Here is a 16,209-nt window from a genome sequence, read left to right as displayed (position 1 = left end):
GCTGCCTTATTTGGCCAATAGAGACATTAGGAATACCCATTAACATACCAGGAACATCAACATTGGTTCCAAGGCGCCCTACCACATATATTACATAACATAAGACTGGGTCCCCTCAGCAATGACTGGGCTACATGGCCAGCATTAGCCAGCTACACATCTTACCCAAATTTAACACTGCGCAATGCAGGTGAACTACACACACTATACTGGTCAAGTTAGACTACATAGATGCTTAACACAGTTTGTTAATGTGTACAACAACAACTGCCCCAGCTAGGGCTGTTCAAGCTGTCAAGCCACAGTTATCTGTACCTGCAATTAGTCCTATAACAGGAAATGCTATTTTAGGCAAGATTCCCACCAGATGGGAGACAATTCTGTTCTGGATTGAACAAAAATCAAATCAGCTTGAAGCAGTGTTTCCTCATATGGAAACCTATGTTGAACATAGAATTTGCATACTGTGCTTGCCACTTGGGATGGTTCCCCCACTAGACGACGGTGCCACGTGGGGTACAGTTTTTGCAGCAATTTATACCATAACGCATGGTACACCATCACTAGCTGTTTTGCTGTAAGTGCTAAAACAGGTTCAAAATAAATATGGAGCGGCCCCTGCCCTGGATTTGGGGATGAAATTAATTGCCAATTTTGCTACAGTATTCTCAATCATATAAAGTAATATTAAAGGGTAAGCAGCAGCAGTGGCCATACACCAACATCTTAAGCAAATTGCGGCAGTAGACCAGGAGTGCAAGTTACCAAAAATGATTGCAGAAACCTATACGTCTATAGGTCGAAAATCATTTGGCAGCAGGACCAAATAAGCTCATCTTAAAGGTAGTCCTGAAAAAGACAATAGCAAGCAAGCACAAGTGTCTTCTAAAAAACACTGGGACAAACTAAAAAAAAGTAAAGAAAAAATAGAATCACAGGGTGGAGCTCCGCAACCGGACACCTCTGATAGACATTATAACCTGCATAATCGTGATACATTAAAACAGCCTAATAGGTATGAATAGACTAATACACATTGTTCTCGTTCCTTTCAGGACTCATTGGAGAAACTATCAGAGAGAGTGGGGCGATCAGAGCACAGACAAGTAGAGTATGTGAAACCAAAAAAAGGACTCACAGCGCTCGTCTGACGTCAACATAAAAATGGAAGAGAAACTTCCACAACAAAAACCGCCATTCACAAAGAAGGTGGTTGTGGGAATCTTGGCTAAATATGCCAGACATATTGAGAACTCTCATTCAGAACACGTTGGCAGTGACTCTGCTAGACCACACGGCAGAGATTACGATAGTTCGCCAGAATCTTCAAGAGTTACTGAATGCAAAAGCAACTGACTACTTCATAGAGGTCAAAACCCCAGACCAGAGCGTCATCCCATCAGACACACTTTATAAATTAAACATACAGACTGAAGGCGACATAATGCGTACTAATAAAGTAGTTTTCTGGAAAAATTTAACACTTCGCTATGATATTCTTTTAGCTGAGGTCAATTGGCCACCAGAGTTTATAGGAAAAGATCCACAAGGAGAGGAACACATAAATCCATCTCTATCAGTGCTTATTCCTGGAGAGGTTAAACAAGTGTATGCCACAGAATGGGCTCTTGCAAAAACCCCGGCATTATACCGCAACCATGTTGGCTCGGATAAGTACTCCACTTATCACATTATACCCATAAGGTCCAGCTGCAAGTGCAACCACAATACCCATTAAACGTGAAGCAAAAGCCCATGTGAGGGAGATTCTCCCATAGGTAGGCTACCAGGGAGTTGTTGAACTCTGTGTATCTCCAACAATAATCCATTATTTTCGGTAGCTAAACCGTTTCATTCCGGCCACATAGTCTTAGAGTATGTACATTTAAACAGTCATATATGCACTTTTGCTATTCAAAATTCACACAGTACAAAATGAAGAACATTGTCCGTAAAATTACAGAACACCCTTGGATATTACCAACGTTTTTTTCTGCCAAAACAGAGCGCCTGAAAGCTGAGATCTGACGGTGTTTTCCGTGCTCGGCTCACAATGCCGCTTTTGTCAGCTCTCTCAAGGAAATAGGAACAGTCCTGGAGTGGTGCTGCCCGAGTAATGCCAATTCTACTTGACATTGGCCTATGTTAATGATATATATCGAACGGATGCTGACTAACACACATTCAGCCAGAGTAGATCGCATAGTATTGGGATTTGCTGAACAATAGTACAAAAATTGCCTCTGTGTCACATTTTTAGGATACAAGTTGTCAAATGAGGGCAAGAGCTTCGTGCCGCATTTCCTAGAGAAATGTGCTTTCTTGCAACCATCTAAAACTATTAAAAAATCGCAATCCTTACTAGAATTCTTCAATTTTGGCAGAATGTACATACCATTACAACGCATTAAACCTTTATACAATTTAATTCACCCTGATTTTTTTCAGTACACATTAGACATCAGAACATACACAAATACTAAGACTACCACAGACTGACATGCTTGCATCACAACACTTACACACGTGTCAACAAAACAAACTTGGTCATCCATATAATTGTGGGTGCCATTGGCTTTACATATGTCACATTCAATTAAGGTGACCAGCACTGACTGCATATAAATCACATCTATATTCTAATGCTGAAATGCTTTTTGCGTCCACTGAAAAAATACTAACTGCAGTTCAGATGGCTATCATTGAGGAAAGCCCACTGGCTCAAGGAAAGGGCATAATTGTCATGACCCCGTTCCAGCCTTAGAGGCTGTTCCAAAGACCAGCGTTCCCAACACGAAAGCCTTACATGCTAGATGGATACAATGGGCCACTTCTCTGATGGCTACTGACGTAGACTATGTTTTTTACTGCACTTTACAAACTCAAGAATTTCTCCACTATGACCATGAATATCCCATACCCAGTAACACATTGCCTCTTGAACAGTATAAGCACATAATATGGTTCAGCCAAACCTGCTATATGCACCAAACACCAACACTTCACAGTGCCACGATGGATGGGAAATTCATCCTCAAAAAACCTTTACGTGGTACCTAGGGGATTGTACTGCACAACTGGCTGAATTGAAAGCATTGATTCAGGCAGTAGAGACTATGGATCCTGAATTCCCAACACTCAGTTTGCAATTCATATTATTGTGTCCAGTCTTTAATGAAAACTTACATTACTGGCCCCTAAATGGATTCAGAGACTCAAATGGAAATACTATCAAGGACAAACTGCTTTGAGGAAAGGTGGCACATTTTAAAGATAGTTTGCCACAGGCTCATGTGATACACACATTGAGTCACCAGCGTGCTGGAATAAAGTTATGGAAATCCGAGGAGACTGCAATATCCTTATCAGGTATGGCAGTGAGTACTTTATTCCTTATAATACATGATCACACTATCACCTTTCCCACAAACCACTTCATGTTTGTAAACATGAAGAATAAAAATAGAATCTCTAGTGCAAAATTAAATGCATCAAAAAATCAGGTTGCAAAAAGATATCAGAATTGGTTTAAAACAAGTCAGTTAAAAAACAAACAAGCATTTGCAATGCAATAGGTCTCGCATTAGGAAAGTTTGAGCTTTTTGTATTGTAAATTGACTAATTTTTTTATTTATGTGTTGGTATTGAAAATATTGAAATTACTAGCTTTCTCATGTACAATGTCAATAGTTTTAACTGTTGCAAATGTGACACCTATAGCATTTGTAATGCAATACGTGTTGTATTTACGTGACTTAGATGTATTGATATTACAAATAACAATGGCTTTTAATTTTTGCTAATTAATACTTAAATAAAAGTTAATGTAAATTATAATGGCAATCGTTTAAACTTTTGTTAATAACTCTTGTGAAGATTATGTTTAGTGTATTTAATTGCGCCTAAAATCCAAGAACAGAAGTTAAATATTATCATTTTTTTTGTGCCATTTGTAATAAAGCCTAAATATTGAGAGAACATATTAGAGCCAGTTGTTGTACAGATTGATACTGTGGTGGCGGTGAGTGATGTTGTGGTGTTGTCAAGTGATGCTGTGGCGTTAATTGATGCTGTGGTAGCGCATAGTGATGTAGTGGTGCCCTTGAGTGATGCTGTGGTGATGCGATAGATAGAGTGCAATAGTCCGATAGATAGATAGATAAGATAGATAGATAGAGAGTGAGGGCGATAGATAGAGTGTAATTATTTAGAATATAATTATGTGGCACTGAGTGGTTTTGTGTGGAGTGTATGTTGATTTTAGTGGCGTGTAGTTATGTGGCATTGAGTGTTATTTTGAGTGTATCTTGCATTGGATTTAATTGGCACTGAGTGTTATTTGGAGTGCATGTGGCATTGAGTGTAGTGTAATTATGTGGTGTGTAATTAAGTGGCGCTGAGTGGTATTTGAAGTGTATGTGGCATTGAGCGCTGTGTAATTATGTGGTGTGTAACTATGTGGCACTGATTGATTTTTGGAGTGTCTGTTGTATTGAGAGCATTGTAGTTATGTGGCATGTAATTATGTGGCTCTGAGTGGCATTCGGAGTGTATGTTGCCTTGCCTTGTATTTCTATGGTTCCTTAAACCCTTAGAGGCAATTCTTTTATTTTAACTAAAAGGATGGTAGTTAAATGGTGTTTACGGCAGGATGGTCGTTAAATGGTGGCTACGGAGAAGCTGTGTGCTGAAAGGCAAAGAGAACACGGGAATGAAAGTGAAAGCGAGGATGAAAATGGAATGAGTGTGGCAGGATGGTCCTTAATTGGTGGCTACGGAGAAGCTGTGTGCTGAAAGGCAAAGAGAACACTGGCATGAAAGTGAAAGCGAGGATGAAAATGGAATGAGTGTGGCAGGATGTTAGTTAAATGGTGGTTACGGGGAAGCTGAGTGCTGAAAGGCAAAGAGAACACGGGCCAAAGCTGGAAGAAAACACGAGATGCGAGAGGCATGTGTGTGTGGGGCTGTGTGTGTGAAGTGCCTAAAGTTGCAAGAAAACATATGGTTATTTAAATCCTTAGACGCAGAATTAATGGAGCTAATGTTATCGACCTTAGAAGGATGAAAAGGGAATGAGCGCGGCATATGTTAACTTTGTAAGCGCAGAAAGCGTGCAGGGCAAACTTATTATTTTGGTTGTTTGAGACTCAGATCTGGGCAAAGCTGCAAGAAAACACGGAGGGGGGAGGGCGGGCTATGTGCTGAAAGGCAAAGAGTACACGGGCATGAAAGTGAAATCGATAGATGGCAATGCGTCCGTGAGACTAGCCCTGTGGTGGGGGAGGGACAGTTGTGAGAGGCGCCATGAGGAAACAATCTCTCGGCATGCTGTGGCGGGGGAGCGCATTCCAGGCGGGGGAGCGGACCCTTTGAAGTATGATGACGAGGCTGTGGCTACACATGCACGCGCCAGTGGGCTGAATCGCTTCCCCAAACGGATTGCATGGCGGCACGATGCACGTGATTGTGCGCGTGCTCGCCATGCAATCCACTTTTGGGAGCACTTTGAAATGCCCCTCTTACTAGAGTCTCGCATAGCGATTGTGTAAACGCAATAGCTAGGCGAGACCTAAAAAGGAGCAGAAGAAATATTTTTTTTACTTTTGTATAATTACTTAAGGAGTTCAAAAAATAAAAATATTACCACAAATATCTACTCTTCTACTCTATATAAGCCTGATTACGAATTATATTTCTCAAACTGTTGGTGGATTTTCTTTATTAAAGAAAATATTTTAAGGGAAGTAATGAAGAATGCAAACATAACCAAGATTTGGCTCCAACCTGTAAAGTTCTTCTTTTCCCGCCTTGTGATCATTAGTTGGTATGAGCCATCCTCCATCAGCGATTTGTATCCCATGGCCAGCAAACAAAAGATCCTTTGAAAAATGATCAAGGCAGTCAAACTGAAAGGATTCAGCATTTTCACTGTTTATTCCAATGCTGTTTTTCAGTACACCAAACATGTGCATCTATAAAACAAAAAGAGAGAAAAAACATCAGCTCCAATTTAACTGCGAGACGTATTTGCAATAATGCAACACTTGCCCCCTCACTATGGCATTTAATTTTCTGTGTGTGTAAACCAGGCTTATATACCATTTGTACAATTATTGATTTGTGAGAACTCTGCTTAAATTCAACCGCATTGCAGGTTTGCGAGTGTTCACCACCAACCATTACATGCTCCTCTTCAGTTCATATCAGGCTGTCATCGGTCTCTAACATAATGCCTTCACTGTCTCTGTGAGTGAGGGATCTAACTGATCATTGCTGCTGTATAGGCCTGGGCGGCAAGCTCCGCGCCGTGGGCAGAGTTCACAGAGTTCACCTACCAACGGCGGAGCGGAGTTTACCAGCGCACGCTGCTCATCACTCTTCTCACTCCTATAATTTCCATGTTTTCTACTGTAGGTCATTGCCTTTCATTCCATTAATTAATTTCATGATCATGTCATTTGTGGGATCGGCATTATTTGGTTTAAAATAAATTCTCATCTTGGTGCGCTTCTTTTTGCAGCTAAACTAGGAGTGTGGAGGGGGCTGCCTGGAGCCAGAGTAGTGAGATACTTGTGTTTGTCCCTGTGATGTCCATACATCTGGATTGTGCGGCAGCCAACCAAACATATTGTGAGCAGGACAAGTAATGTGTAGGTAGCAGGGCTCGAGTCGGAGGGGTACACGCGGGTTGATGGGGTCCACCCACTCTTTTTACAGGGTTTAAGCCGTCCACCCTGCCAAAAAGTTGAGCCCCACTCTAAAATATGCTGAACTCGTCCCGGTGTAAGTTTGAGACACCAGGATTCATTCAGCAGCTCTGCTGACCTGGTTCTCTGGCTCTAGAGCTGCATTGCTGACCTCGTTCTTAGGCTCTAGAGCAGCTCTGCTGACCTGGTTCTTAGGCTCTAAAGCAGCTCTGCTGACATGGTTCTCTGGCTCTAAAGCAGCTCGGATGACCTGGTTTCTCTGGCTCTACAGCAGCTCTGCTGACCTAGTTCTTTGGCTCTAGAGCAGCTCTGCTGACCTGGTTCTCTGGCTCTAAAGCAGCTCTGCTGACATGGTTCTCTGGCTCTAAAGCAGCTCGGATGACCTGGTTTCTCTGGCTCTACAGCAGCTCTGCTGACCTGGTTCTCTGGCTCTACAGCAGCTCTGCTGACCGGGTTCTTAGGCTCTAGAGCAGCTCTGCTGACCTGATTCTCTGGCTCTAAAGCAGCTCTGCTGACCTGATTCTCTGGCTCTAAAGCAGCTCTGCTGACCTGGTTATCTGGCTCTAAAGCAGCTCTGCTGACTTGGATCTCTCCCTCTAAAGCAGCTCTGCTGACCTGGTTCTATGGCTCTAAAGCAGCTCTGCTGACCTGGTTCTATGGGAATATATGACGTTACTTCGCATGCGTTTAGTACGCATGCCATTACTACGCGGTCGTTAGTACATACCTTTCCTACGCAATTCGGAACAACGAATTGCAGTAGGGGGTGCTGGATGTTGGAATAGTATAATTTACTATTCCAACTCCAGTCTATGCGGACACTAAGGAAGGTGTTGGATTTTAAATCCAACACCTCCCCCCCCTAACGCAAGTCGCTGTTCCGACTTGCGTAGTAAAGTTTTTCTAAGTAACAACGCGTGCGTACTAACGTCCGCGTAGTAACAGCATGCGAAGTAACGCATGCTAAGTAAACGCTGTTTACCGTTCTATGGCTCTAAAGCAGCTCTGCTGTCCAGATTTCTCTGGCTCTACAGCAGCTCTGCTGACCTGGTTCTCTGCTTCTTGATGCACAGCGAGTGTGTGTACATCAGGTGGTCTCATATCCTCCAATCGTTAAATACAGCACTGAGTTGATGCCCGACAGAGGGTCACGATAATGTACACAAAGGCCGAGTACCCTCCAGGCGCCTTTGTTCCCGCAGCCCTGCTTCCTTGTTCACAGCACCAGGGCACAAGCGCGGAGTCACAACAGACACACATGCAGGGTGCACAAAAGGCACTAGTGTCCATTCTGTGGTGTGTCTGCATCACCTCTAAGTGGTGAGTGTCCCACCGGGGCTCATTGCATCCTTGCCGTGTAAGACCTAAGATGACGCTGCACTCCCTGTGTGACGAGAGCCCACGTTTCTTCCAAGGCCTGGCTAACTACCCCGAAGACTACTGGGTTCATGTCCGCAAACCAGAACATGTTTTACAAATATACATTGTATCCTTAACTAGGACCACTCAAACATACCTCTGTAGTCCAACCCCGCCTCACACGAAATATACTCGTCAGCTCATCATAATGCGCAAATGAATGCATGAATAGACTGCTTTAAGAAGCTAAACACCAGAGAGATATGGTGCGTTGATGATGCAGCAGAATTCCACATTTTGCAAGGGTGGGGGGCTGAAGCAGGAGAGGCTGTCAGCGGCCATTACAAGCGTGTGGACGGCACTGCAAATGAGAAAAAAAAATAGTGCTTCGAGTCCTTTAAAGGAAAGACTGTAAATCCGCCCGTAAACGATCCAATCCCGGTGGGTGTGCCTAAAAGGAGACAGGGTGGCAACAAGGAATGATTGGCATGCCTTCAGTGCAATCATTGCACTACCTTTGGCATAATTCGTGACGCCAAACGACGCGCACAAATTAAAGTTGAAGGCAGAGCTGGGACGAGGCTTCTAGAATCGTATCGATTCCAAGAAGTCTCGTATGGCGAGAGCAGCGCATGCACTGCTGACGTCAGGCCGAGACCTAAAAATCAGTGCACAGAAAAGGTCTTTGTGTATGTATATGGTGGTTGGAGAACGAATCTAAATAATGCAAAAGTGGCATCACACACAACTCGAAAATACCCACCCTCGCTTTACCCCAAGTCTTCTCAGATCCATTTCCGGTACAGCTGAGTCATAGACTTCTATTGTTTTCTCCTTTGTCCTCCCTTTCTTGCTCACTGCTGCTTAAACCTTGCTCAGACATATTAAAACCTAATTTGTTTAATAACAAACAGTTGGGAACCGACGCATCGCGGCGCAGAGTGACAGATCACTTGATGAAAGCGCAGGCTTGTGGGGCCGCGTATTTGGCAGCTGGCTAGAGTTAGGCCGGAGCTTAGTGTCGTGTTTCCACTTCTCCAGCTCTTGTAGCCTGTCTCCTGCACCTCCTGCCACCTTCCGCCCACCTCTTCCAGCCTGCCTGCCCCTTCTCCTACAGACATCATCTACAGCCTGCCTCATCGACCATCTACACCTTGCCTCCTTCACCAATGGCTCCAATCTCGCTCAGCTCTAGTGGTCTATCTCTCTCCTCGGTCCCACCAGCTCCCTCAGCTCGGCTCCTAGGCCCTGCAGCCTGTACTCTTGTCCTCCAATTTCTGCAACCCGTGTTCTCCATCAACTGTGGACTGTCTCTTTACTCCCCACAAACTGTGCCATTCATCTCGTGCAGCTCTCAGCCTGCCTTGTAATGAAACTCCCCCACATACCCCGCTCTGGCTCTTGGCATCCACCCTCTGCAGCAGCCCCAGCCCCACTGCACATACGACACTTTCTCAGACCTCTTCGTGGTGCTGAGCTGTGCTATTTGACATCCAGTCACATAATGTGAAGCACAGAGCTCCATGTCGAAACAGGAGGAATGGAGCCCGCCCTCCTCGTGCTGAGACCAGTAGGAGTAGATCGGCATAGAGTGCATTTGTTTTAAGTAAGGTAATGCAGAGTGCATTGGTGTAGAGTTTAATTACGTAGCGTAGAATGCAACTGGCAGAGAGTAGAGTGATGCAAATTAGACTGCAGGGGTGTATAGTGCAATGGGGTGGAGTAGAGTTGTGCAGAGTAGAGTGGCACAGAGTAGACTAGAACGGCGCAGAGTGAAGCAGAGTAGAGTGGTGGAATGGGGCAAGGTAGAGTGCATTGGCAGAGAGTGCAGTGGTGTAGAGTACAGTGGTGCAGAGTATAGTGCAGTGGCATAGAGTGCAGTGGCATAGAGTGCACTGGTTTTGAGTGCAATCATGCAGAGTAGTGTGTAAGAGTGCAGGGTCGTAGAGTGGCACAGAGAACAGTGACGTAGAGTACAGTAGTACAGAGTAGAATGAAGTGGCAGAGTGCAGTGGTGTGGAGTGATGTAGCATGCAGTGGTGTAGTGACGTAGTGTGCAGTGGCATAAAGTAGAATGTTGTAGAGTATAGAGGCGTAACATGACGTGGTGCAAAGTAGGTGGTGTAGGTGCACTGGTTTTGAGTACAGTGGCATAGCGTAGAGTATGTGGTGTACAGTGCAGTGGCGTAGAGTGGAGTGGTGCAGGGTAGAGTATAGTAGTGCATGGTAGAGCTCTGTGGCACAGTGGTTTAGAGTAGAGTGGCATAGCATTGACAGCAGTGGCATAGAGTGGAAAGGAGTAGATTAGCGTAGAGTGCAGTGGCATAGAGTAGATTGAGAGTAGGGTGATGTGGTGTAGAGTTTATTGTTGTAGGAAGCTGGCTCTGTATATACTATACCAAAATGAGGTATAATGTGCACAGAGTCCAGGGGAACCTCATAGGTAGGCAGAGGTAAAAGTAGATAGCAGCTAACTCTCCCTTTGTTGTAGTGTGGGCGAGCACTAAGGCTATATCAGAGGGCAGTGTTAAGCATTTGTTGTACACACTCAGGCAAGAAATGATGTCACACACTCAAAGACTGAACTTAGACCAATTTGTCTGTATCAAAAATATTATTTAATTATTTTATTTCTAGAACCAAGCCAAGCCTGGTGCAGGTAAGAGAAATAATACTTTGCAAAATCTTATGCAGTGGTTAACAGTTGAATGCAGGTTCAAATGCAGTTGGTGGAATTACAGGTAAGTCAACAGTTCGAAAAAACGTTCGAGTTACTTTGAGAATTACTGTGCACGTTACTTTTTAGAGTACTTTTTAAGTTACTTTTTCTAATCAGTGTGATATGCCTAGATATCACACTGAGACATTTCTTAGACAAAAGGTAAGTAATGCACTTTTTTTTACAGTAGCAGTTTTTCAATGTTTCATACAAACCAACTTCACACAAATTAATTTTGAAGGAAAAACAGTCAATACAATTCTAAGGAAGGAAATGAAGTTATTGGTTTGCAGGTAAGTACTTATTTGTGGGAGTTGGTATTCTGGGGTTAGAACCAGGGTTCCCCCAGGGTCAAGAATGCACTCTCAGAACACCCTCAGCGGCACTAGGGCGGCCGTGTGTTATCCAATGGGGTAAAGGGGGCCTCCGGTTGGTGGCTGCTCACGAGCAGACCACAAGGTTGTGGTGGAAAAGCTCCTGGTGTTAGGCTCTGGGCAAAGGGAGATCCGAGTTAGCACCTAAAGTACACCTGCAGCAGCGCAGGGGCAGCTGGGTGCAGGGTGCTGTTTTGGAGTCAAGTGCCCTGTTGTTTTCAATAGGGATTCTCCGGTTGCAACAAAGACTGCAGGCTCAGGCTGAAGATCCTCTGGAGGTTACCACTGGTTGAAGAGGTAAGTTGGGATGCCGGGGGATGCTGGGACGCCCTCTGTTGAGCCACCCCAGGCCGCGGGGCGTCGGGTGCAGGGGTGTCTTTGGGCTTCAGGTTTTCTTACCAGCTCCGGTCGTGATCGGGGGGGATCCTCCAAAAAGGATCTGCAGGCATAAATTAGAGATTTGAGGCAGGTCGGAGATCACCAGACCTCAGGTTAGGATCGCTGGCGATGGTGTTGGGCCACTCTAACTCGGGCCATGAGCGTCAGGTGCAGAGTCTTGCAGACATGCAGATTTGGACGGAGCCAGAGTCTGTGGGTGAGCAAACCTGGTGCTCACAGGAAACAAAGTTTTGGTTTTGGAAGGCAGGGCAGGTACTTCGGGTTCTTGAGGCTGCTGGCTGCAGGACACACTGAGATTTCGCTGGGGCATGTTTGAGGTGCAGACAGGCCAGTAGGGCTGGGGACAAGTCAGTGGGCGTTCTCCTCTTCTTAGTTTAGCACAGCTTCTTCGGTCCTTCTTCTGGTCCGTTCTTGTCTGATGTAAGGTTTGGGGTTGCCCCTAAATACTAGATTTAGGGGCATTACAGGTAAGTAAAGGTTGGGACCAATTGGTCCCTTCCTTGGGGTGGGTACACCCCCAATTATGGCACCCTCCAGTGGGAGGGGGCATATGCCTCTCTCTGGTTGGCTGGGTCTCCCCATCTGCAAGATGGCAGGGACTGAGAATTGTGCTTCACCTCGTCTCCCCCACCTGAGGGATAGGGTGGGCACACCTCCCGTCCTCACTTGTTTTACCTGCTGATTCTCCAGCCCAAAGTGGTGGTTAGAACCGGTGGGGGCCAGTTGCTGGAAGCAGCAAAGGCCTGCGGTAGCTCACAGAGGAGGCAAGCCTTTGAAGCTTCCCCTTCGTGGACCCTGCCCATCCTGTGGGAGGAGGCATGGCACCTCGTCCCTGAATGTGCATTGTTTCAGACCCCAGAGAGCAGCAGGCTCTTGGCCCATGGGTCCAGAAACATGTCTGATGGTGGCACCGGGCGAGTAGCTACTCAGCCAGGACACTAGAGTTAGGTCATTTTTCAGGGGGCATCTCTAAGATGCCCTCTCAGTGCCTTTTTCATTAAATCCCACACTGGCATCAGCTGAGAGCTTTGATACCAAACTTATCCGTTTTTCAGTAAAGCCATTAAGGAGCTCTGGAGTTCGTAAAAACAAACTCCCAGGACCATATGCTCTTAATGGCATTACTGCACTTACAATGCCTAAGAATTGGCTTAGACACTTTAGGGGAACAGGGCTCGTACACCTGTATCCTCACCATTGGTATAGTGCACCCAGCTAGAGTGGTGGCTTACCTATACCAGGGCAGTGGTTTGTAAGCATGGCACACAGGGATGTGTGCCATGTTGACTCTTCACTTTGTTCTGCACCAAAACACGCAGTCTGCAAAAAACAAAAAGAGAGCGAGAGAAAGAGAACGTGAGAGAGATAGAATATATATATATATATATATATATATATATTCACTGAAAAAACCATAGGTTTCACACATGTTATAGTTAGCTGGAAATTTTACTGATAAAAAACCAATGAAATTCCCCCGTTATATTTACTGTAGGCAACTATAACTCACGCGACCGCAATCCTCTGCTGTAAGACACTTATTTGCCCATGTCTTCTTCCATTAAATTTTAGCTATACATATATTACAATTTTTTTTTTTTCATAAAGACACGTATGTCATCAGCAGAGGATTACGGTCGCGTGAGTTATAGTTGCCTTCAGTAACTATAACGGGGGAATTTCATTGGTTTTTTTATCAGTAAAATTTCCAGCTAACTATAACATGTGTGAAACCTATGGTTTTTTCAGTGAATTAGCAAGGTTTTTTAAATGCTAATTCCTAACTATAACGTGTGTGAAACCTATGGTTTTTTCAGTGAATTTGTACGGTTTTTTAAATGCTAAGTTACTTTACGCCATTCGTGGCGTGCGCACCCACTTAACGCAGTTTGTTCCGTGCGCGCACGGTGCGCTTCGCGCACCGTGCGCGCACAGTGAGCACGCGGTGCGCTTCGCGCACCGCGCGCCCACTTTACACAGTTAGTGCCGTACACGCAAGGTGGGCACGTTACGCACCGTGCGCACATGGAGGACATATTATGCGCTTCCTTGTGATAGGTAATCTGTTAAATTTAATTTGTAAGTGATGACAATAATATGCCATGCACAGAGAGTGTGTGTTTTTTTTAAAAATATTTTTTAGCGTAAGCGCACGGTACGCGTACGGTAAGCGTAATCGGCGAAATTTTCAAAAAATAAAAATTTACCGTTTTTGGCCTTGGGGGATCTTTGAGGACTCAACTAACATGGCTATGTGCATGGGCGCTGTCTAAATAGCCCCTTTATATGTTTTTTGCCTTTGTTTACAGCCCCTCCCTCACAGTGCGAGAGAGAAAATGGCGGCCGCCGCTTCCTGGTTTCGACCGATTCGAATGTTTACTTAGATGTAACAGCCAATCAGAATCGTGCTCGCGCACGCCACCGTACGCGTACGGTAAGCGTACCGTAAGCTGGCTCAGATATATATATTGATTCAAAGGCTATTTTCTCAGAATCTACTGAACAGATTTACACCAAACCAACAAAAGGCACTTCCTTGACCTGAGGACTACCTCTCTGCCAAATTTCAAGTAATTCTGTTCAGCCGTTCGGGCTGTAGCTGTGTCTAAAGGTCCTATGGAAAAATGCATGGGAAAAACGCGTTTTGGGACCCCCCTTTTATCTCAGCCCCCGCTTGACGAATCCCCCCGAGACTTTCAGGGTAGGAGCGGAGCATAGCGCCCCACCTATTTTGAAAAATTTGCGAGGATTCGTCAACCGGCGCCAAAGTTATTCAAAATAGAATGTTGAGGATTTCCTATGGAAACGTGGTCCTAACTATAACTACCTACTGGCGACCGCCAGTAGGATGGATATATATATATATATATATATATATATATATATATATATATATATATATATATATATATATATATATATATATATATATATATATATATATATATATATATATATATATATATATATATATATATATATATATATATATATATATATATATATATATATATATATATATATATATATATATATATATATATATATATATATATATATATATATATATATATATATATATATATATACATATATATATACATATATATATACATACATATATATATATATATACATATTACCTACTGGCGGTCGCCAGTAGGTAGTTATAGTTAGGACCACGTTTCCATAGGAAATCCGCAACATTCTATTTTGAATAACTTTGGCGCCGGTCGACGAATCCTCGCAAATTATTCAAAATAGGTGGGGCGCTACGCTCCGCTCCTACCCTGAAAGTCTCGGGGGGATTCGTCAAGCGGGGGCTGAGATAAAAGGGGGGTCCCAAAACGCGTTTTTCCCATGCATTTTTCCATAGGACCTTTAGACACAGCTACAGCCCGAACGGCTGAACAGAATTACTTGAAATTTGGCAGAGAGGTAGCCATAAGGTCAAGGAAGTGCCTTTTGCAGGTCTGGTGTAAATCTGTTCAGTATTTCCTGAGAAAATAGCATTTAAAAGCATATATATATGTGGGCGGAGCCTAACCACACATCTCATCCTGAGATCTGATTGGCTGTCAGCACTTCATCCAAGAAGTGTTGGCAGCCATCTTGGGACCAATATACATGATAGCACCTCATTAAAAAGCATTGCAGTTAATAGAAGGTTTTAAGACTTTAGTTACATTATAAATCATTTGTTGATGGTACCATACTCATTTTAGGAATTGTGGTATGTTCTAAGGTGATTTCACCATGTGAAAAAGCCTTCTGCTGGGATATCATGATTGAGAGAAAAATATTTTCTCATGCTTTTACCACAGAGGTTTGGAAGGTGATCTATAAGCTAAACTGAGAGCTTATTTTCTGTAAATTCACATTATCTTTCTCAGTCATGTGAGAATGAAGTCTGACATTCTCAGTAAAACATGTACATCCAACAAGGGCAGAGACTGTCAGTTGATTCCTTTGTGTTCTACTGCAGCTTCCCAGAGTGTTCCAAAGAACTACTAGAGCGCTAACAGTCCTACCTATGATAAACGTATGGCACACCTGAAGCCATCTTGCTTGGAATAAAGTGGTAACTCTTAAAACATTTAATTTCAAAAGGAACAAAATGAGGGGGTTCATTTTTCCATAAAAAGTATGATTAGTGCCGCAGAAAGAAAAATTAGGGCACATTTTGAGTGACTTCTCAAATCCTCTTCTATTTCATTAAAAAATTCTGACATGCAGACTGAAACATGCACTTTCAATACCAGCAGCAGTTTTCCCTGGTGAGCAGTAGCTTTACTACAGTGATCTAATGAGCAAAAAGAGTGCTAACATTCTGAATTTATGGCAAATGTGTGACACATCTGAATGCCTTCTTGATGGAATCAAAGTAAAAAACTGAAAGTATTTCCTACTGAGGAGACTGCAGTAAATGAGGAAATTAGGAAACTTCATAACAAATAAGTCTCCCAAGATGGCCACCAGAGACAAAAGAGCCCAAATGTAGCCCAAATATCACCCAGATGTAGCCCAAGTATAGCCCAATGACAGAATGTCCCAGAATGTTCTTAAAAACAACTAGAGCGCTTACTGTCTTCATTATGACAAAAGTATGGCACACCTGAAGCCATCTTGATTGGAATAAACTGGTAACACT

The 16,209-nt window shown here is 43.8% G+C and overlaps 1 protein-coding gene across 5 annotated transcripts in view; it reads right to left on the bottom strand.

The window, feature by feature from the left end:
• BRCA2 (BRCA2 DNA repair associated) overlaps window positions 1–16,209 on the bottom strand; it is a 740,135-nt gene that overhangs the window by 378,103 nt on the left and 345,823 nt on the right. For all 5 annotated transcript variants that reach the window (XM_085621674.1, XM_085621677.1, XM_085621676.1 and 2 more), the window contains exon 17: window positions 5,785–5,972. In XM_085621674.1, the coding sequence (XP_085477800.1) occupies window positions 5,785–5,972 (188 nt within the window). The remainder of the gene's footprint in view (window positions 1–5,784; window positions 5,973–16,209) is intronic.

This window comes from Triturus cristatus, chromosome 8 (assembly GCF_964204655.1).
Source record: "Triturus cristatus chromosome 8, aTriCri1.1, whole genome shotgun sequence".
NCBI classification, from domain to species: domain Eukaryota; kingdom Metazoa; phylum Chordata; class Amphibia; order Caudata; family Salamandridae; genus Triturus; species Triturus cristatus.
Note: the sequence above shows the minus strand (reverse complement) of the source record. Positions and strands in the feature narration are given on the sequence as shown.